We start from the raw sequence: 21,069 nt of genomic DNA, 5'->3' as shown, positions 1-21,069 counted from the left end.
GCAGAGCTGTAAAAGCCCTTTACAAAATGAAACTGAGATCTGCAAACACAAAACAAGCTGCCCAAGTCACCCAGCAAGGAATCTTGATCTCCCAAGAGCCGGTGCAGAGCACCGAGGGACAGGGACGCCGCTCAGCATCGGTGCTGAAGGAAGATCCAACTCCAGCAAGCTCACACCTTGCTTCTCAGCCTTGCTATTTATTTAGCCAAGTTGTTTTCAACGTGGGGTTGACTACATCTGAAAAGTTGGCAAAGGCCAACAAAAAGGATACCCAGTTAATGGAGATACCACAAAGGAACCTTTGTGCGTGCAAGTCCTCAGGGATCCTCCAGGACAGCTGTGGGGCTCAGAATCAGGAGTGTGGAAGTCAGTGAGTTAGCTGGTTAACAGCAGATAAACAAGTGGCAAGAGTTTAATAGAAACATGGGTTTCTACCTTCAGCTACAGATTTATTTTCTCACTCTAGCAGGCAATTCATCACTACCAAAGTTCTGATTAGTGCTGGAGGGAAGCGAAAAGGAGAATTTACAATCCAAATTTCAGCAGCTGCCAGCATACTCATTCATATGAACTTTTGAGAACAACATTTCTTTGAAATGCTGTTTCAAAAAAGCTAAAGCAATTTGCTTGCAGAAAGAAGGCGCTGCTGTGAGAAGACAGATGCTGTTCCTAATTTTCAGCAATACTTTCACGTAAAACCAAAATATTTGGCACAAAGCACCTGATTAAAGAAATGCCATCGCTGACAGCAGATGGTACTTCTCATCCCAATCTGTAGCAGCCTGCTAATGTTAGATGTAATCTGATTGCAAACACAGCACGTGCATTTTTTCCAGATGAGCAAGCTTTACATAATTTTTCATTGCCCTTATTTCAGTTTGTTAACAAACATCATCGTTATGAGCAAACAGCCTGATTACAGTGTTATCAAATGAATCCCTCCTGCTCGCTCCACCCTTCCAACCTTCCAGCACCTGGAAGTATCAGCAAAACAGCCAGCCTTTGCCCCCTGCATCCTACCACCTGCTTAAAACACCTAGTTTTAAGCTGTTCATACTATCAAGGGGCATGAGGGAGCCCTGAAAGAACCTGACTTAAGGCAATGGCACTAAATTCCAGCAAGACTTTCCTCATCCAAGAGGCTTGGGAAACATTCCAGGCAGCAGGTTGCTCACCTTTACTTTAGAACGGGATTAATTCAATCCTTGATTTGCCAAGTACTTTTTTCCCCAGTGGGAACTTGGCGGAGATCCTCCTGTGAGTTTACCCTGGTGTAACTACGCAGTAAGAGCTATGAAAGCAGGAGTTTCTTCAAGGAAGTGGCGCTTCTATAGAACTCATTGAACAGAACTGTGCACTTGACAAATAGTGGCTGCTTGCGTTATGAAAGAGAGTTTGTTTAAGAAAACAAGTGAATATGTGTCCAGCTGCCTTTCTCTTCCACTTTGCTGGCTGAGGGACAGAATTCAGCAGAGGCCAAAGACTGCTTCGCTAACTGAAGTGGTGACAGACTTGTTCCAAGCTGAGACCATGCTCACACAGGGCAGCGGTGCTCGTTCAGGGCAGACATTTCAGAACTAGCCATGTTTCCTAGAGCCATGCCCAGGGGATGTGTAAAAAAAAAAAAACAAACAAAAAAATCTACAAAAATAATTTTTTCTATTAAGTTTCTCTGCCTGGTAAAAATTATTTTTAAAAAGTTACAGATTTGCTTTTAAACAATGCTCTCATTTGCCACCAGATTTGAATAGGCACCATTTGGATGCTTTGAACTGTTTTTTCAGAGAAGACAGACAAGCTGGCCTCCTTGCACTTTCAAGTACACGGCTTTTCAAAAGCTTCCAAGAGCAAAACGAAGTATGCTGTTCCTGCTCCCTCAAGCACCAAAACCACACAGGTGCAACTGGTTCCAGCTGCACAGTAACTGGATCTAGAAGTTAGCAAGTTACATCATCTTCATTTCAACAGCCATCCATACGTGTCCTCCTAGCCATCTCCTGCCACCTGAAACACTCAGCATCGGGTCTCAGTTCAGCTGAGGAAGTTACACAGCACTTGTAGTGAGGAAGCAGTGGAAGTAGTGATCATCCTCAAGGAACAGCAACAGGACAGAGGGGTCTAGGTCAAAAATTCTGCATTTCTCATGATGGGCACCAGCTACACTCACTACACTGCAATATACAAAGAAAAAAGTCTATGCAAGGTGCTCACTGCACCACAGGTACGCAAAGGGTTTGAAATTCCAATCTACCGTGGACTTACACCACTAATTTCCTCCGATGGTCCCTATAACACAGGTGATTTATGAAACCTCCACAGCAACTGGGCAGTACAAATAAAGACAACAGAATAAACTTCGTTGGTTTTATTCCGCAAAGCAATATGCACATCTTACAAACACAAAATTAATCTAGGAGAGAAATGTCATTTCCAAATCAGCTATTAATCATCATGCAACAAGACAAGTGAAATGTCAGAACAAAATAAAAAAGCCATCTTCACCCTACAATCACCTGCAGAGGGTCGAAAACCAAGGCTCAGATTTTCTATGTAATGCCAAAGAAAAACGCAACAGAAAATGGCAGCTTTCTAAGAACAAGAAAACACGTACAAATAGAATCAAAACTGATTCAAGTCATAGTTAAAAAGAAAAAGAAAACAAAAAAGGAAAGATCAATATGATCTGAACTTTAATATTAAGTTTTTACTCTTCTGTTTGGCTGCATTTAACTTTTGTACATTGCGCCTAGGAACAATCCAGTACTCCTCAGTATTACAGCACTGCAACCCGATGGACCCCCTTACCTCTCTGCTGCAATACAGGGGTGCAAAGGGGTAAACTAAGGCCAAAAAATGCAACTCTTAACATTTTCCCTTTTGCCTTTGTGGGTCGTAGTCTTCTTATTTCTGGGTACTTCAATACAGCGGGTGGTAAGTTGCAAAGCAGGCTCCTTTTATTATCAAATAGCAAAACCAGATAAAAATATTTCTTTCCCCCCCCAACAGACCAAATCCCAGTTCAGATTGGTATTTAATTTGCTTAAACCAGAAGGGACTCGGCTTTACTTTTTTTAAAGAAGTTGTGTTATGTTGGGTGGTTTCTAGCTATTTCCAGACCATGCAACACCACCCCAACCCATTTCCTATTCCTGCCTTTGGTCCCCAGATCAAGCCACCCTCACAGGCAACCCTAAAGTCAGTATTAATGCAGAGGGCTGGGTATGCATGAATTAGGAACAGCTCAGACAGTTTTCATGAGAAGCCATCTACCTGTTTTGACTTTACTGATTCTTCTCAGTGGAGCAGTATTAGCCCATAGCAGCATCAGGAGAAAACTGGAAGCTTCGTTTTATCCCTAGAATTCAAACTAGGCCATCTCTTAAAGCTTTGCCTTAACATCCCTGGAGAAAAACGCATGTTAGTTAACACCATTTAAATAACTGAAATTCTATAAAGGAAACATGTTCCGAAGAAAAATGTGACTATTTTGCTTGAAACACTCTGAAGACTCATGAGCTTACTGAAGTCTAATGCATTACAAACCGGTAGGGTACCATTCAATAGTGTCTATAGGTAATAAAGTAAGAATCTTATGCCAGCATAACTGAGACAAAATTGGGAGATTTTGACTTGTATTTCTTCTTTTGTGTAGGGTAAAGCAAAAGGAAGAGCAGGAAAAAAAACATTGTGTGGATGTATGCAGACCTACAGTTATACTACCTGGCAAGAAAGCTGAAAGACAAGATGAAAGGTCAATTAAGGCAACCAGTGAGATTTTTAAAAGCAGTGGTGGCAACGTCTGCAGGAAAACCCTGACTCCTGGAAATGAAGGAGGCTAACTCAGTAAGAAGCCAGAAAGAAACAGCAAAAGCCAGAATGGGAAAGGGAGAAACGCACAGAACAAACCCTCCGATTTAAGAATGGACAACAAGAACAGTATGTTTTACTGGGTAGTTTCTTTGACCTTAATCACAACAGCCCTAGTTTTATCCTTGTCATTTTCCCCTGAGTAGACCGCATTAAATGGAAATGGGACAAAGCTAATAAAAGTGTCATTTTCAGCTGCCCTTCAGAGATGGATGCAGAGTCCCAAAGTGAAGCTCTATAACAGACTATGGGATTTCTTTTCCTTTCATTATTTGCACTTGCCCAAGGCTGTGCGGAGCCCCAATAGACTGTTAATACAATACATCTTTTTATTAAGTTTCACTTTCTAGAAAAAAAAAAAAAGTTTACAGAAAGCTGCTCTGCAGCAGAGACGCACAATCCTGGTTTGAGGGCTGTGGATGGGAGGCCAAGTGGAAAGCTTTCCAGATAGTCTCTATGCTGACTGGTTCTCTGGCATTCAGCAAGCCAAATGAAAATTAAAAAAAAAAACAACCAAACCACACCAGGAAAAAAACCCCAACAAACCAAACAGTCCTCTTCAGCAAGAAATATTTTTAAATGGGACTTCACTTCTTAACTTTTTTTACTATGAATAAAAGCACAAGTTTACCCTAAATACAGCAATATTAAAATGTGAATATGTATTTCTTTAAAAAAAAAAAATCTAAAATGTTGATATCTTTTCTGGCAAGCAAGGAGCAAATGGAAGAAAGTATTAGGCCACACAAATACACATTTAATTCATGTAGTAGATTGGTGGCTTTGGAAATGCAGTATTATATCAAAGGTGCATACTGTTTCAAACACACTGTACATATCATTGGGCAAAAAACAAAGATCTGTTGGTTTGTTTGAGACACTTGCAAAGGCATCTTAACCTGCCCAGATGCAGCTAGACAAAAATATCTTGCTCTGACTATATGTAGCCATATCACTAAACATATCTACACAAACATTCGGCTATGTCCACAGGTAAAGACTGAAAATTTCTGGCCGCACTACAATGCGGAACAAGTGCGTCATCTGACTTATTCTGAATATACCTTTATAAATATGTACAAATCAATTACAGGCACTTGAAATGTCTTTGGTTGGAATAAACCAACATTGCAAGATAATGTATTCACAGAGTGTTAAGACCCATTCTGGGTTCAGCAGGCAATGATTACGGTTCTCAGTCATTCTCGGTAAAAGGAGACAATGGATTATGCTTCTGACAAAGCAACCTAAACAAAAGAAAAAGAAAACATTTAATTAGAAGTCAAATTCTTAATCCCGTAACAGTGATATTACTTATCTCCATGCAGCTGGCATATCTGTCCTTGCCTTTTCAAAGAACCTGGAAGAGTCTAACTTGGAAAGGAAATCAAAGTAAGTCTGAAGGTCTTTTTTGTACTTAGCATAATCAATTAAAAAAAGCCAAAAACAACCTGCCCCAAAACCAGCTTATACTACAAAATATCATTAAGATCAAAAGCTGCCATTAGCTTTCTCCTTCACAATTAAATATATTGATATTTAATCCTTCAAAAAGTGCAGGTCTCCAATGCAGTATGAATAGTGACCATTTCAATACCTTGTCATTGGTTTTAATTTAATTCTGATTAACCACCATTAGAATTACGTATCATGTTTTATTCAAACAGTTTTCAGTTTGTTCTGATAAAAGATAAATAAAACCACTCAATGCCATCTATTCAATCCTTCATACAAAACGGTGTAAGCAACATCAGAATTATAGCAGAGGAGCTGCACTACAGCATGTACTGAACTGCAATAATCCATTTCTGTAGGAGATAAATAAACTCTGAGGACCTACAAAGCACATATATATATTTTGTAGCATTCGTCTGTACTCTCCACAATTAAACACCCATGTCTGTCTAAGAAGGAATTAAATCTGTATCTCCAGAGATAACAAAAACCAGTCTGTACTATGTAAGAAAGGAGGTTTACTGTGTTTTCTTATCAGAGTCAATATTTTGTTATTACACACTTACCTTTTCAGAGCAGAATTCTGTATTGCTTTGCCTCAGTTTGCTTGGTCTGCCTTTAATAACTGCATAGCAGAACATTGTAATCACCATCACAAAAAGGAAGTAACTGGTATGCATGAGGTGCAGGTTTATTAGAGAGCGATCGTCCTGCACAGAGAATTAAAACCATTTACTGACAATGCACCAATAGCTGGCACTTTATATTAAAGCAATAATTATCATATCAACATGGAAATTACTTCATGAATCAACTTTCTCCCCTTTACGCAGCTGGTGTAGTGAAGAAAGTGACTCCTAATTGTGGCACAAAGAGCCAAAATGTTCCTTGTGTTAAAAATCTGTACTAGAAATCTCTTCCTATATATGGGCAGTGTCTTTTGTCAAACGATTTCAAAATATAAATTGTAGTTCTGAAAAGCTGCGAGGCACACGGGACACGTGCCCGTGTGACCACATGAAGCCCATCACACTCACCAGGGGTAAAGCACACCCAACTCAGCCCTTGCACTACATAGCCAACCAGCACCAAACATGACTATTTTATGAACAGAAACATATTCAATCAAAACAGAGCTAAGCATTTATTCAACATAACATATAAAACCACCACGGCACTTACATCTGGAACTATAACAGTTAGTTTGGGATTTAAAGCATGATACACTTTTCCGATTGCTCCTTTGTAACACCAGAAGGGGTTATAATCCTGTGCATATTTTGTATTAGAGTCCCTTGCTGTGGTGAAGATCTTGTACCAAAGTGTAGCATTGCTGTATGTTTCAGGAACACAATGTGGTGGCTGACTGCAGAAAAACAGAAATAATTAGCACCCCAATTACCATTCTCCATGTTCAGTACGGCTAACTTCAGTCTTCTCAATGGCAGCGTAAAACATGGTTTTAGTTTGGACCTTCCAAAACCACAACAAAACCCAAAGCTTAACCAAAAGTGTCTAAACCCCCCCTGTGATTCCTATACTAAGATCAGAATTTAACTGCACATTGTTCCAGTAAGTCGACATCCCACAGCTTCATTAGAAAACCAGCGGTTTTCCTAAATCATGTGAATCCACCTGGTGGCTCTCCAAGTTGTATTGAATAGTGTCAGGGAGCCTAGAGAAAACAAAGGGAAACTGTTTTGATGCGAGGTCTGGACCTGCTGGGGTATGGTAGCAAAGCAGCACTCGGCTTACGCTGATCTCGGCAGGGAAGAGGGTAAGAATCTTAGTGTCAAGCCTTAACTCTCACACAAGGTAGTGAAACTAAATTATAGGGTATCTTGCTCAAATATTCCTGGATTCTTTTGTTCCCAGTGAAGTTTAAATCACAGGCAGCACAGGGGCTATAGTTCAAAATACCCACTGAAAAAAATCTAGTGTTGCTAAACAACAGCAAAAGTCCCAAGACAAGTTTTTTACTGTGGGGAAAGGAAGGTTGGTACATCATTTCCACAGCCAACAGTGATGTTCATCAGGAAGTAACAACCTCAGAGACCCGGGTGAGGAATTAATCAGTAACCAGTCTATAATGGAGCGTTTGAAATGCACTTACACTGTGACAGGGAATACATTGCTGGCTGCTGTCACCGTCATGCAGGTTGTGAACACAACCTGTTCGCAGTGGCCGTGAAGAACACAGTCATCTGAATTCCAGGCAGCCGGCAGGGTGAACGTAATATTTATTTCCTCATGGGATTCTCTGCCTTTGAGAAAGAGAGAAGGAAAGCTTGTTTTCGTTCACAAAAGTATCTGAGCAACGATTGCTAGGCTAAGGCCAACACGCAAATGACTGAGGCAGCAACCACCACCATCACCTTTGAAGTCATCCAGGATCTTCACTATCAAAGAGAGCAAAAAGAAAGTTAAAAAACAAAACAAACCGAACTACAAAACCCCCAGCTGCTGGTCTTTCTACTCTGTCCTGCCCCCAGAAGAAATGGGGTCATTACACTCCTTTCAGAAATGAAAAACTCACTACTTGTACGTGAATTCACGCATGTTCAGAGAACTTTATTAGAAAGTAAAATCACAGATCTTTGGCCTTTCTCCTCCCAAAGACTTTGTTCCCCATTTCCTTTTTCTGGTGCTTACTTTTCAAATTGGAGATATCCTTGTAGACAAAAAGGTGCCAGCAGACATTGAACTGCAGATCAAGTAATGTACATTAACTCCATGTGGACATATTCACACTGGAAATAAATCCAGGCTACTGGAAATGGAACTTGCATTTGATAGCTCTTAAAGCAGTAACAAAACAACAACAACATAAAATACAGTAATACAGATTTAGAGCTGTGTTAAATGTCTCTTCACAGGTCTCTGAGGTTCAAGGCACCTTCAGGCATTAGAATAAAATGCAACCCTGGCTAAAAGCTAAAATTCAATGACGTTCTATTATCAGTTTCTACAATCTCCTATCAAAACTTACTGGCAGGGCAGCCACACAGCAGATCAGTCTCTTCACACCACAGAAACTGTAACCACTTTTTTGTTGCTGTTTTCGATATTAAAGCTTTTTCACATGCATTTTATATAAGCTATTTTTTTTAGACAACGTGCTACTTGATCTCTAATGTATATGTATTAATGCCTTTAAAACGCGAGTTGAGGAATTGAAGATGTATCAAGATAGAAGTGAAGATAGTCAACGCAGAAGCTTTTGCTGCTTGGAACTTTGTTGGCTTAAAAATGACCTTCCAGTCATTAGGTTAATCATTTAAAACTGCAAAGCCTAATTGTGGCAGACCTGCAGGTTCTTTTCCATTCTGCATGCAGGGAAAAGCTTTTTCTGCCAAACAAGTGAAGGGCTCTATATAGGAGTACACTCACAACAAATCTGGAAACACATCTATGTTCTAAACAAAAGATATATCCCACCAATAATAAGCTGGAGAATTTTTATTTGATTATAGAATTACCATTCTAATTTATAAAGGTCAAGCTTTGCATACCTGACAGTCCAATTTGGTGTCCAAAGATTGTGGAACTTAGATGTGTGACGTTGCGAGAATATCCGCCAAACGGTCTAAGCGGGTCCAGCGTCAACGTGACCGTAACAGAGATGTTTATCGGACCAGAGTCCTCAAGAGTCTGTGGAGACTGCGTAGAAGATCTCGCCTGCCCACTCGTCACGGTACTTTCTGGAGTTGTGGTATCATTGATGAGATGCTTTAAGGTTTCGTTCTCAGATATACAGAAGTCCAAATCATTAAACCTCAGGAGGAAAGTATTCCAGTCCTTAAAACAAACACGAAGATTTCAACCAGATTAGCAAGTTTCCCATTGGCTGCCCCGTCTCCCGGCAGGGCGGCACAGCCCTTGATGTGTACCATCCTGCCCCCAGTTCCGAGCCATTTAACATTTAAGACATCGCTCACAAAGCAAGCCCAAATACCACCATGGCTATCTCAACAATGGGGCAAGCTGTTTAAAGAGGTTAGACGTGTTCAATCCCAGCCCCCGCCTGACTGCCGCCCAGCGCAGCAGCAGAACATCCTCCTTTAAACTGCAAAAAGATCCTAGTAACTTGCTCTGTTCTCACCACGCTCGCGGGATGAGCAGTTTCTAGCAAGGTCTCCCTCATTACAGGACAGTACTACTAGAGAAGAAGTTTCACAAACAAGCTAGCTGACACAACAGATCAAGAAAAAGAAACGCCTCTAGGCATAGCAGGGAAGATCAATGTCAGATGATTTAGCCTCATCCTCGAAATAAAACAAGGCTATTCAAACATTCAGCCCAATAGCCTCCTTCCTTGTGAAATTAGAGGCAAGTATAAATGAAGACAACTCCCATAAGACACCACACACTCCCACAAGAGGGTTATCAGGGGGCGGGGGGAACAAACAACTCATGAGCTTTGGGCATGTTTTTCAAATTAGTATTCCCACTGTTCAGCTCAGGAACTTTTTGTACCTACCTCTGTCATTTCTGGTGACTTGATCTCCTTGATTTTGAAGAAATAACCCAGTGTCAGAAAAGCTATTGCCATAGCGCTTACACTGATCATAAAGACCACAAGTGGTGGTCGACTGCTGATGTAAACCTTCAGGTTCTCCAACAGGTTTATGTTGAACATTATTCTGATTGTTCGCCTGAAAACAAAGAACATTACAACAGAGTGACTGGGCTGTGTGTATTACAGGGTGGGGGCTGGTAGTTCACCTAAGAGAAACACTTGACAAAGAAAAATGGAATCCTATAGTAAAAGGAGATTCAATTTTATGACTTTGTACTTTCCATTGCCATCAGACTCAGTATGCCTTCGAAAGCACAAATCAAAACATGCTCGACATCACCTTCTCAGCACCTGAAACTGCCACCTGGGAACAGATTTTAAGAAACGAGGACAACTTCTAGCACAGCCAAGTATCAGTGATAAGCAATAAAACCAGTTCTTTTCATTCCCCACACACCTAGGCAGGATATATGCTGCTACACTTTAATTCCAGTAATATTTTAGTTCATCAAATTACAGTGCAGACGGAGCTGTAAGGCAGCCCATGGATCAAACTTTGCACATCTTTGCACATACTTTAAAAACTGTGGCTGAAGCCTTAAAGTTCCCCTTTACCCCTTTCCTAGCCCCAAATGCCTCTACCTTCAAAACGGGACCTGAGAAGCTGTCTACATCAATTAGGCTTCTGCATCAAGAATCCTGTGGTCAGAAACACCTCACAACTGCATTAGGGTGGAGGCTGGAAGCCTCCTTCCTTTATTTGCTTCTTGCAGGATCTAGAGAACTTTTGCTAGACTCTGTAAACAAAGAGAGGGCCTTACCCATGCTGAAGAAATGTACTCTATCTGTAATTTTTGTCCAAAATATAATCTCTTGTCCGATTCCCCTTTTGAATCTTCTTTTCTTGTGCAGAGCAGAAAGACCCAAACTAAGTTGACTGTATCAGCTTCCCCATCTCTACTCACAACAAAAAGTCAACAGCCCAGTGTTAAAGGGCAGCTCTGCAGCACCTGCTTCAGCAGCTCTGCAAAGAAGAGCTTCGAGCAAACCTCTTATCTTTGTCTGACCTCAAATCCTGGCTGAAAAGGCTTTTAACCCCAACTGAACAAGAAAGGCAGTAACTGTTCCCAACAATGTGTTGCTTATCCCCAAAATTCATAGGAAAAGGCAAATGTTCAGAACTAGCATCTAAAGAATTCAGCACTGCAATGGTTAACGCGTGAGCATTCATACAGATCTGATAACATTTAATTAAGGCAGGGACTCTGCTCCCTGCAGGTCTGGGTGATTCTCTTTGACTCTTATTAGAAGCCTGCGTCATTTACAAGCCAGATGTAGACAGCAGCGAGTGTAAAGTCTGAGGATGAGAGGGGGACAGGTCTCCAGAGAGAGGGCAAGGGAGAGTGATCTTTGATTTGATCTTTTGCTGTAAAAGAAAGCAGGAGAAAGGGAGAGAACAAGCTTTCAGACAGTCTTTTTCAGATCCCACAACGTACAACGATCACAGCTTCCTTGTGTATACTCGAGACTTTACTGGCAGAAATGCTTCTATTATACTTAACGGAAGGAATATTGACAAAACCTGCAAAAGTGCCCCAGAGAGGGGAAAATTCAACTCACGGAGAAGAGACCCGAGGTCCTGCGGCAACAGCACAGCACCAAGTTGTGCATGTTGACTATCCCCGTCTCCTCCACACACACCTACTTGCTCTCCTCAGGGAAATGTGCTGAAACAGTGCTCACTACAGAGCACAAGATCACATCCCGGGTTTACTATTTTGCACCATCAACCCGTTTTTATCCACTCTGCAAAGAACAGGAAAGCCTGCAACTTTTTTGATCTGCAAGAACAACTGGGTGCTGCAAACATCTCTTTACAGAAATACTGAATGTGTCCGAGAGCGAAAAGAGCAGTGCAGAGAAAGGGTGGAGAGAAGAAGAGAGGAAAGAAAAAAAAAAAAGAAGAGAGGAAAAAAAAAGTCATGATAAATGTGCACCTTACCAGAACTTGTACCTGTGTCCAAGACCAGCTGTGCTACGGCCAAACAGGCCAGCGAAGCTGTCAGAAGAAGGCAGGAGTGAGAGAGAAAGGGAGAGCTGGTGTTGGAAAGGATCATGCTGGGTACGAGCCGCACTTCTGTACGTTCTGCCTCCTATCTTGCCACTGGCAGCAAATTTCTTAAATGAGCCCTATTAAAAATCCCAAACGCTCCATCTAGAAACATTGGAGACACATGTTGAGATGGAAAAAGATCAAAAGATAAACCAAAAGCAGAGTTGTATTCAGTGTTCCCTTCTGAATTTCCTTTTGAAAATAACACCGCAGATGCAGGGCTTTATTACAGCATTTAATCAAAGCTGAATGTCACCCACAGCATCCACAGCACTGTGATTCCTTTTTAAAGGGGCTTCCAACAGCTCCATTAGCATGCTTGTTTACCACAGGGTCTAAAATCAGCCATAAAACTGGATGTGCTGAAAAGCAGACATATAAAAATATTTGGGCTAATATTTTTATGTAAGAGATCACCAGCTTTTAAGCGCCGGTCGCTTAATATGCTCCCATAACTCAGCGGCTTTGAAAGCAATTAGAAAATGCTTTAAGCTGCCGTTTCCGAAGCCTAATATACATTTTGAGCATTTGTGAGAGAAAAGGGAACAACTGTGGATTTCAATATGAGAGCTGACATGAAAACAGCAATTGGACACAGCGCAAGCCAGAACGAAGACTGTTTCCACACCGCTGCCTGAAGAACTACTGATTTTGTAACGAAATGAAGTGCTTAAATAACACTAATTATCAAAGAACTCGTGAAACGGATCAGGGCACGTAACCATATTCCCGCTAGATTTTAGGGGCTCAGTAACTGTCCACACCTTTAAGACGCCTCCTTTCTGTTGGGACCGGTCAGAAACACAACACAAATCCCTTCTTCAGCCAGCTCCGCTTGTAACTAACAGCCTCCTCAGCGTAAGTGAACAACTGAAAGAAAAGAATTTAAACTTTTCTTTCTTTTTCGCCAAGTCAAAAAAAGAAACCAAATGCTATTCCCTCCTGGCAGGTCAGGCAAGCGAGATCAGATTTCACTTTTTAGCTAAATAAATAATTTAGAAAGCGGCTCTAATAACTGCTGCCTGCCTCCCTCTGCTCCGGCTAAGCCTTTTAATACTTGTGCAATAAAAATCTCCACAGTCAGCCTAGCAAGTAGCTCAAGCGCAACGGGAAGAATGAAAACTGCCAGCCTGGAACATTGGCCACCAGCTCCAAAGTAATTGCTCGGTATTGAGGTGTACACATCAAACCCAAATGCCATGCTCAGGCAGAGGTACAGCTGACAGTACTCATCGGGAAACACTCCACAAGCACTGGAGACATAGCGTGCTCTTAAATCAGGCCCTACAAACCCTGGAAATTCTGTTATATAGTTCAAAAGATAAAAATGGTAAAGGATGGAAATACACAACAATTAATAATAGTCCCAGGCAGACACGGAATTAGGTAGCTGTCTAAAAAAGCAAGGAAATAGTCACTTACTCTACAGTTTTGGGAGTCTTCCTCCAGTACAGTTCAAGAGCATACACAGCAACCTCCAAGAAGTAATATTTTAAATGCCTCCTTATTTGTATATGAAAGAATATAGAAGAGGTACCTTCTGAAATAGACGTATGAGTTTTTCAAGAATAAATTATAAATAAAGAAAATCTTGAAGTCTATTGTAAAGACCAGTAAGTCAATTAAATGAGTCACAGAAGAAGTATTAAATTCCCATTTTGGGGCTGAATCAAAGGAATTGAACTCCTAACAATTAAAAAACCAAACCAAACCAAACAACAACAAAAAAAAGCATGCCATTTTAAAGCAGGTATTCAAAGTCAAATTCAGCTGCCAAAAGGAAAAAAAAAAACTCAAAACATGAATTTTACAAATATCAGAGTAAGCTTCTGACAACTTTTACATATCTTGCCATAATGTCAGCTACCATCTTTCCACTAGAAAGCTTAAAATCATGTAATTTTCCTTACAAGTGTTTCCCCTTCTTGCTGTGCATGTAAGATAGTCAGTTTAGAGGAGAAAAATATTGGGAGGGGTTTAAATAATAAAAAACCACCACTGAACTATCTTAAGGAGGACAACTGAGTGGAGGAGAAGGGCAGCAGGCCAGCACTAACCCATCCCAATTGCACTCCATGAAGACCTCGCATGTTTTCTAAGCCTGAACATCTTATTGCACATAACAGCGCTTTTAATCTTCACTGTTCAGTTTATTTATAAATCAATTATGTTTTCAAAGATGCCCCACTACTAGTATACAATGGGGGTTAGGAAATGGGTCACATCAGGGTTAACTACTTTAATGAAAATAATGTTGTGTGCCAGAAAACCACTCATAAACACAAACCAACCGAGCTGTGATCTTCCTAGCAAACCATCCATAAATAACACGCGAACAAAGAAACTGTGTGGATCCCAAACGAAAGTGCCTGTCATTTAAGAACAGTAAACAGTAGCAGGTACCAAAAATAACTTCAGTTTGGTTTTCTTCTCTTCAAACCGAACTTGATGTCTAACCCCTAAATCACTAAAACAGTAAAGCAAAATATATTGGAGTTGTGTTAGCTGTGAAGCTGGGGTCAGCATCGGGACCAGCGCTGCTTAACGTCTTTGTTGGCAACATCAACAGTGGGATTGTGCACACCCTCAGCAAGTTTGCCAACGAGACCAGGCTGGTGTGGTCAGCACGCTGGAGGGAAGGGATGCCACCCAGAGGGACTGGGACAGGCTGGAGAGGTGGGTCCCTGTGAACCTCATGAAGTTCAGCAAGGCCAAGGGCAAGGTCTTGCACCTGGGTTGGGGCAGCCCCAAGCACAAATACAGGCTGGGTGGAGAATGGACTGAGAGCAGCCCGCAGGAGGAAGACTTGGGGGTGTTGGTTGATGAGAAGCTCAACATGGCCCAGCAATGTGCACCTGCAGCCCAGCAAGCTGGCTGTGTGCTGTGTGCCCTGGGCTGCGTCACCAGCAGCGTGACCAGAGGGGCGAGGGAGGGGATTGTCCCCCTCTGCTCTGCTCTGGTGAGACCCTCCCTGCTGCCCTGCGTTCAGCTCTGGGGCCCCCAACACAAAAAGGACATGGACCTCTTGGAGTGGGTCCAGAGGAGGCCACAAAGATGCTCGGAGGGCTGGAGCACCTCTCCTGGGAAGACAGGCTGAGACAGGTCAGCCCGGAGAAGGCTCCAGGGAGACCTTAGAGCAGCCTCCCAGTACCTAAAGGGGCCAACAAGAAAGCTGGGGAGGGGCTTTTTATGGGGGGCTTTAGCGACAGGACAAGGAGCGATGGCTTTAAACTGACAGAGGGCAGATTTAAATTCGATATTAGAAAGAAATTCTTTACTGTGACGGTGGTGAGGCACTGGCACAGGTTGCTCAGAGCAGCTGTGGATACCCCATCCCTGGAATTGTTCAAGGCCAGGCTGGACCTGTTCTAAATGGTCTGTCAAAGCTTTATAAATACTAATTAATAAGAACGCCTGGATCTCTAACCTAACATCACCAGCCTATCTAACAGTACTAGCAAAAGTAACCTCAGCTGAACTTACAACTGAAAATAAAACCCCTGCTGGCTCTCAAAGCAGCAGCAATTATTATCCCCTCCTTTTTTTAAGGGAAAGGAAACAGAATACAAATTAAAATTAAACAGAAGCTTCTAAACTTACCAGAAGTCTGCCTTTTTATGCTCTGAAACAAACTACTAATTTCTACTACATAAACTATCTAGAACTTTTACAGTCAGTTTCTTCCAGGAATTGGGGAAGGCTAATCTAGATTTTTTACATAGTATTTTTATCATAAAACATACAGTTGGGAGGAAAAAGAGCGGTTTCCCACTAATCTGATAGGAAGACTTACTTTACCATACCAGTATCTGTGGGGAAAAAAAAAGAGGTGCCAGTATCTGCAGCTGTTTCAGTTAATCTTTCTAGGAAGTGTATCAAGACCCTGTGGGATGAAATTGTACAGCCTAAAACCTAAAACAGCAGCAGAAGGGCACGCAGGGCTAACTCCCGGAGGAATGAAGGGAGGGCAATCCTCCAGAGTAGAGCACTTTTTCTGTCCAGCTGATCCTCTTCCCCCTTCTCCTGTCCTTCAGTGTTAAAAAAATAAAGCAAAGTAAACAGACTCATAGTAAATGCCATCAGTCTCCTTCACAAAGTAGAGGAAGAAAAGCAATCAGGACATGCAGAGGAAGAAAGCCGATGAAAACATCACCCGAGATCTTTCAGTCCACTGCAACCAAATATAAGCAGAAGCTCAGCAACCCGCTGTGCACAAACACCCCGATTCCCCCAAGACTGCTCCAGGAGAAGGCACCCAAGTGAGAGAGAACAGTGAATTGGCTCAAACCAGTCAGTGGCTCATCACAGTCTTCTCAGCTATTTTATCCTATAAATATGTTTACTGATTAAATAGAAACCACATTCTCCTAGTGCCTGGAAGCAAAAAGCATGACAGGAAAAAATGGCCTGGCTCTTTGCACATACAAAGAGCACAGTCAGAAGACGCTGGGCAGCACAGGAGGAGAGTGACATCACCACCTGTTGAAAAGGAGATTCCTCGTGTTAATTCTGATAACAGAGTCAGTCCGGAGGCAGATTATTAACAAAAGCCTGAGAGCCCGCAGACTTGGAACAACAGAACGAAGCAAAACACTTCATAATTGCAAGAAATGTTTCTTTTCACCTCTCAAAACACTTTTCAAAGCGTAATTAAGCATTTCAACATCCCCAAGAGCTACATAAACAGCAAACATTTCAGTTCTACCCATAAAACAAAGCTAAGGGAAGTAATTTGTTCAGAGTTACAGAAAATTTTAAGGATCAAATTGATACTGAATTTCAAACACCAAAGTTCCTGACTACGATTCTCATATAAAAAAGAAAACTTACAATAAAAAGAAAACGAGTTTAAAAATAAAAGCTAAAATAGGTGGATCAAACATTATTCAATCTGTGTATGCAACATCTCCAGATACTTAACTGCCCCTTCCAACAAACACATGTTGTAGTTCAAAATGCCGGTGCTGGATTTAACACAAACACCAGCACAGCGTGTCAGCTGATGCTCCTGGGACAGCCAAGTTGATTTTAATTTACCACTTAAAAAGAAAAATGTATGCAGAACCAGACAAATGCAAACAAGTTCCAAATACCTTTTACAAATGCTGAGTTAAAAAAAAAAAAAAAAAAAAAAAAAAAAAAAAAAGAGAGAACCACCAGAAAAGGGTAGAAAAGTTCTAAGCCAGGAAATACAAATGATGGGAGGAAAGCTTTTTTTCCCTGGTTCAATGAACCCCAAATTCTGACTTTTGTTGAAAGTGAAAAAACACGATTTAAAAATATAACCAGCTGTAAAATAAAAGTAAACTTAACCGCTGGTTGAAAATAGACATTTTGCTGCCAAACTTTAAAAAGGCAACACTGTTTGCCAAGGGAGCCCTGCCATGGGAAAGAGCGCACTTTCATATACAAGAGTTCTGGCTTGGGCATTTTTAGAACCTTCCAACTTTTGCAAGTCAAAGTCATGACTTACAACATGACTTATCATAATCTAAATCATACAGACTAAAATAAAACATATGATATTAGACTTGAGGACTTTGAGTTTGTATTAAAAAATGCTGTTCTGGTTACTGCTGCTTAGCATGAGAACCTGGGAGAGGAAGGCAAAAGCAGAACGATTCCGTTTTATAGGATCTGTTGAAAGTTCCATGAGAAATCAAATCCTGCATATATCGTGCTGAAAATTGCCAAACAAATGCAGTTCACGGAAGGGCTTTACTCAGTAAGTATGAAAAGTGAAACAGTTTAATAACCAGAAACTGGTTTAGTGACCAGTTTAAGGGGGTTAATCGTTGACTTCATTAACGCTACCCATGCAGGAGTGCAGTACAGAATTCAGCAGCCTAAGTACAGAAAAATGCCAGAAAAAGGCTCTTCAGACTGTTTGTAATGAGAACTGTAAGGAGACAGAGACACAGACAGATACACAGCTTGAATTACAAGCAGAAAATGACTGACAAGTTGAGGAAATGGCAGCTTTAGTGGAAATGGCAAAATAAAGAGTTCTGGAAGTAGAAAGAAGGTAACACTGGCTGTGTAAGAGAAGTAGGAAAAGAGCCAGCAGCCACTATTGAAGAAGAAAATACAAACAGCAGCAAAAATGACCGAAATAAGAGATTTAGGCAACAGCTGAAATATCAAGGATATGGCAGTAATACTGCCCGTGTCTGTGTACTTCACCCTTACTGGTCAAAAAATGCCAGGACTTTAATTTGTTTAGCCCAAACTGACACAGGTAAGTACAATCCCCGTTTTACAGACAGGTAATTAAAAAAATCCAACATGCCAGGCCACACACAAGTTTTCTTCCAAAACAAACGCCAGGAGTTCTGAGTACCAGCTTAATTCACAGGTCGGAATGGTCTTCTTAAAAAAATGAAGCTCCCAACACCAGCATGCTTTCGGCAAGGGGAGACCTGGGAAAAGCAACAAAATTCTGCCCCCGAGGAGTTTTGTTCATATTTGGTTTAGGGCTTATTTGATACAACAGTTCCATTCCTACAAAAAAAAATGTTATGCTATTTAATTAAATTAAAAAAAAAAAAAAAAGGGGGTGATCCCAGCTAACAGACCTGCAGGAAGAGTGTCCGGGAGGGTTTCAGGAGGGAGTCGCACCCCTGTGGTACGCCGCCCAGCCAGGGGTGATGGACGTACCAGCCTCCCGTCTCTTGCCGGATGCATCCAGCTCACACAAAGGCCGCCGAGGTCTGTTTGTTCATGCCCTCGGATGCTCTGCCCCCCTGACAGAGCACAGTGTTTATTTTGTATTATTAGGCGGCATTTCAAGTTCTTGTCTTTCACATCGGAAAGAAGAATCACATTCCACCGGCCTTGAGCCACTCCTCGAATCACGGGAGGTAACAAAGCTACTAAGGTCTTAATCCTCTCTGAAGGGACTAACTCTGGGGTCAGAGAGCGTTCCGGCTTGCAGGCATAATTCAATATTAATTATCTCTGCTCAGCCTGCCTACAAAAGTTATCCCCTGCCCTGCGGACACCTGCCGACCAGGAACTGGATTGTAGCCATTCCCGGAGACCAGAGGGAGGGAAGGGAGATGGAAGTGGCAGTAGACCAACCTAGAACCATTTTGTACATCCAACCTCGAAGCAAAAGGCTCGGAATGTATTTCCTGTAACTCAACCATTTACAAAAACACGTTAATGAAGTATCATGAAAGATGGACCCTGCCACAACAGGCTTTCATCCTGTGACATACTTCCAATTGCAAAACTTCTCAGAAGTTTGATAAGGATATGGAGAGTAATCATTAATTAGTCGTTACCTAGACTCAAGGTTTGTTTTAACAGGGCAAATTTACCTATATAATTACACCGACAGAGCTAATCATGCCAATAAATTTCCCCAGAGACGACAACCTCTTCGAAAGCAAACAAAGAGAAAGGGGGGGGGTGGGGGGAGCTGTGCTGTAATCTGCTTTTTCCCTTGTCAGGCTGAAATGTTTCCCAGTGTCCGGATCTGCGATTATGATACATGGTTCGGATTGCACGGTCAGTATCTAGCAGCCATGTTCTAGGCATGATGCACCAGAAATTTTATCCTTAAAAATATGGTGACACCTTTAGAGTGAAATCCAGAAAGTAGAGGTGAATAAAACGTGGGTAATGGAGCAAGCAGTAAAACACCACCCGAGGGATCGCTATTCTGGAGCTGTTTTGAAAGGGATATATTTTTAGTACTACCAGAATTACTTGTTCTTACTGTTTTTCCCCGATACGACGCCACCACCCCAAGCCCACCCCCTTATTAAACCAAAACGTAAAGTCGGGAAGAGAAGTAAAACTGAGGTTAAAACGGATCGGCGCGGCCCAGGCTCCCCCTGACCGCCCGGCCCGGCAGGTGCGGCCCCCAGCCACCCGCACAGCGCCCCGCCGTGCCCCCCCCCCCCCCCCCCCGCCGACACGGAGCGGCCCAGCGCCGGGCCCCGCGCCGAGGCCCGCAGGACTTCCCGGGCCCAGCAGCACGTAGGCGACCCCCGAGCCGCCACGCCCGGGCCCACCGCGGGGGGATGGACCGGCCCCCCCCTCAGCCCGCGCCGCCCCGTCCCCTCCTTACCGGCGCCCCGAGGGGAAGAGGCCCCCGGGCCAGGCGGGTCCAGGCCCGGCGGCAGCGGCGGGCTCAGAGGCGGCGGGGCTGCCGTGCGGGCGGGCTCTGCACCATCCTCCTGCCCTGGCGGGGGCTACGGGGAGGGAGCCGGACCGGGGCGGGGGAGGGGGGGAGGCCACTGCCGGCGCCGCCGCCCGGACACCCGCCTCCTCCGCCGCCGCCGCCTCCCGCCGCTTCCGGGGACGCAGCCGTGACCCCTGACCCCGGCCGGCCGCGCGGACGGTGGCGCGGGGGGGGACAAGCTGCGGCGGCGCCGGCAGCGCGCGGGAGGAGCCCGGTGGCGGGCGGGGCCACGCAGCTCCCCGGCACCCCCGGCCCGGGGCGGCACCGCCGACCGCGCTCCGCCCGCTGCCGCACCGGGCTCAGCGCTCGGCCCCGCTAGCTCCCCTCTGCCCTGCCCGGGGCGGGGAGGGGGGTACGGCCCCGGCCGGGCCCCCGCTCCGCGCCCCCCGCCCGCACTCCCCCGCCGCTCCCGGTGTTTAGAGGCGCCCAGCACCTGCCGGGGCTCAGGATGCAACCCTGCCCCCGCGGGGTCACGGCGCAGCCCGGCGGAACGGCTGGGCTGGAGCGGTGGTGGCGAGGAGCCAGCCCCGCACCGGGACCGCACCGCACCCAGCCACGCCGGTGCACGGGGAGGGGGGGGAGGCAGCGCCCGGCTCTGCGGGACGGGGCAGCGCCGTGCTGCGGGGCAGGGGAGCAGCCCCCCTGGCTGCTCTGGCCAGTTACCCCCCCCGCAGCGCCGGTGCTCAGGGCAAGGGCCGCTGCGGCCCCCCCGGCTCCCGCAGCAGCGGCTGGACAAGCTGGGGGGTGTGGGGGGTGTCTGCCAAGTTGGGGGGTGGGGGGTCCTGACAAGCTGTGTTACCTTGGAAAGGTGAAACTACAGCATTTTCCCGAAGATCAGAAAGGTGAGAAGTGACCCTGCCTCCGAGGCAGTCCAAGGACTGTAGGGAATTACTCTTCCTTAACAACTCTTCTGGGCTGAGGCTT

General features: G+C 43.9%; 1 protein-coding gene across 2 annotated transcripts; it reads right to left on the bottom strand.

Moving 5' to 3' along the window:
- Positions 1-2,350: 2,350 nt before the first annotated feature.
- On the bottom strand, positions 2,351-21,069 carry TMEM248 (transmembrane protein 248). 2 transcript variants are annotated; one of them, XM_055794772.1, is made up of 7 exons: positions 20,945-21,069; positions 9,803-9,977; positions 8,835-9,120; positions 7,436-7,586; positions 6,505-6,688; positions 5,889-6,032; positions 2,351-5,114 (listed from the first exon to the last, which is right to left on the bottom strand). In XM_055794772.1, the coding sequence occupies exons 2-7, from the start codon at positions 9,959-9,961 to the stop codon at positions 5,094-5,096; spliced, it is 945 nt and encodes a 314-aa protein (XP_055650747.1). In that variant the 5' UTR covers positions 9,962-9,977; positions 20,945-21,069; the 3' UTR covers positions 2,351-5,093. The 2 variants fall into 2 exon arrangements, with proteins under 2 accessions (XP_055650747.1, XP_055650746.1); XM_055794771.1 differs by lacking the exon at positions 20,945-21,069 and adding an exon at positions 20,032-20,259.

Source organism: Falco peregrinus, chromosome 2, assembly GCF_023634155.1.
Source record: "Falco peregrinus isolate bFalPer1 chromosome 2, bFalPer1.pri, whole genome shotgun sequence".
Classification (NCBI taxonomy): Eukaryota; Metazoa; Chordata; class Aves; order Falconiformes; family Falconidae; genus Falco; species Falco peregrinus.
The sequence above is the reverse complement of the archived record's forward strand: the minus strand, read 5'-3'. Positions and strand labels throughout refer to the sequence as shown.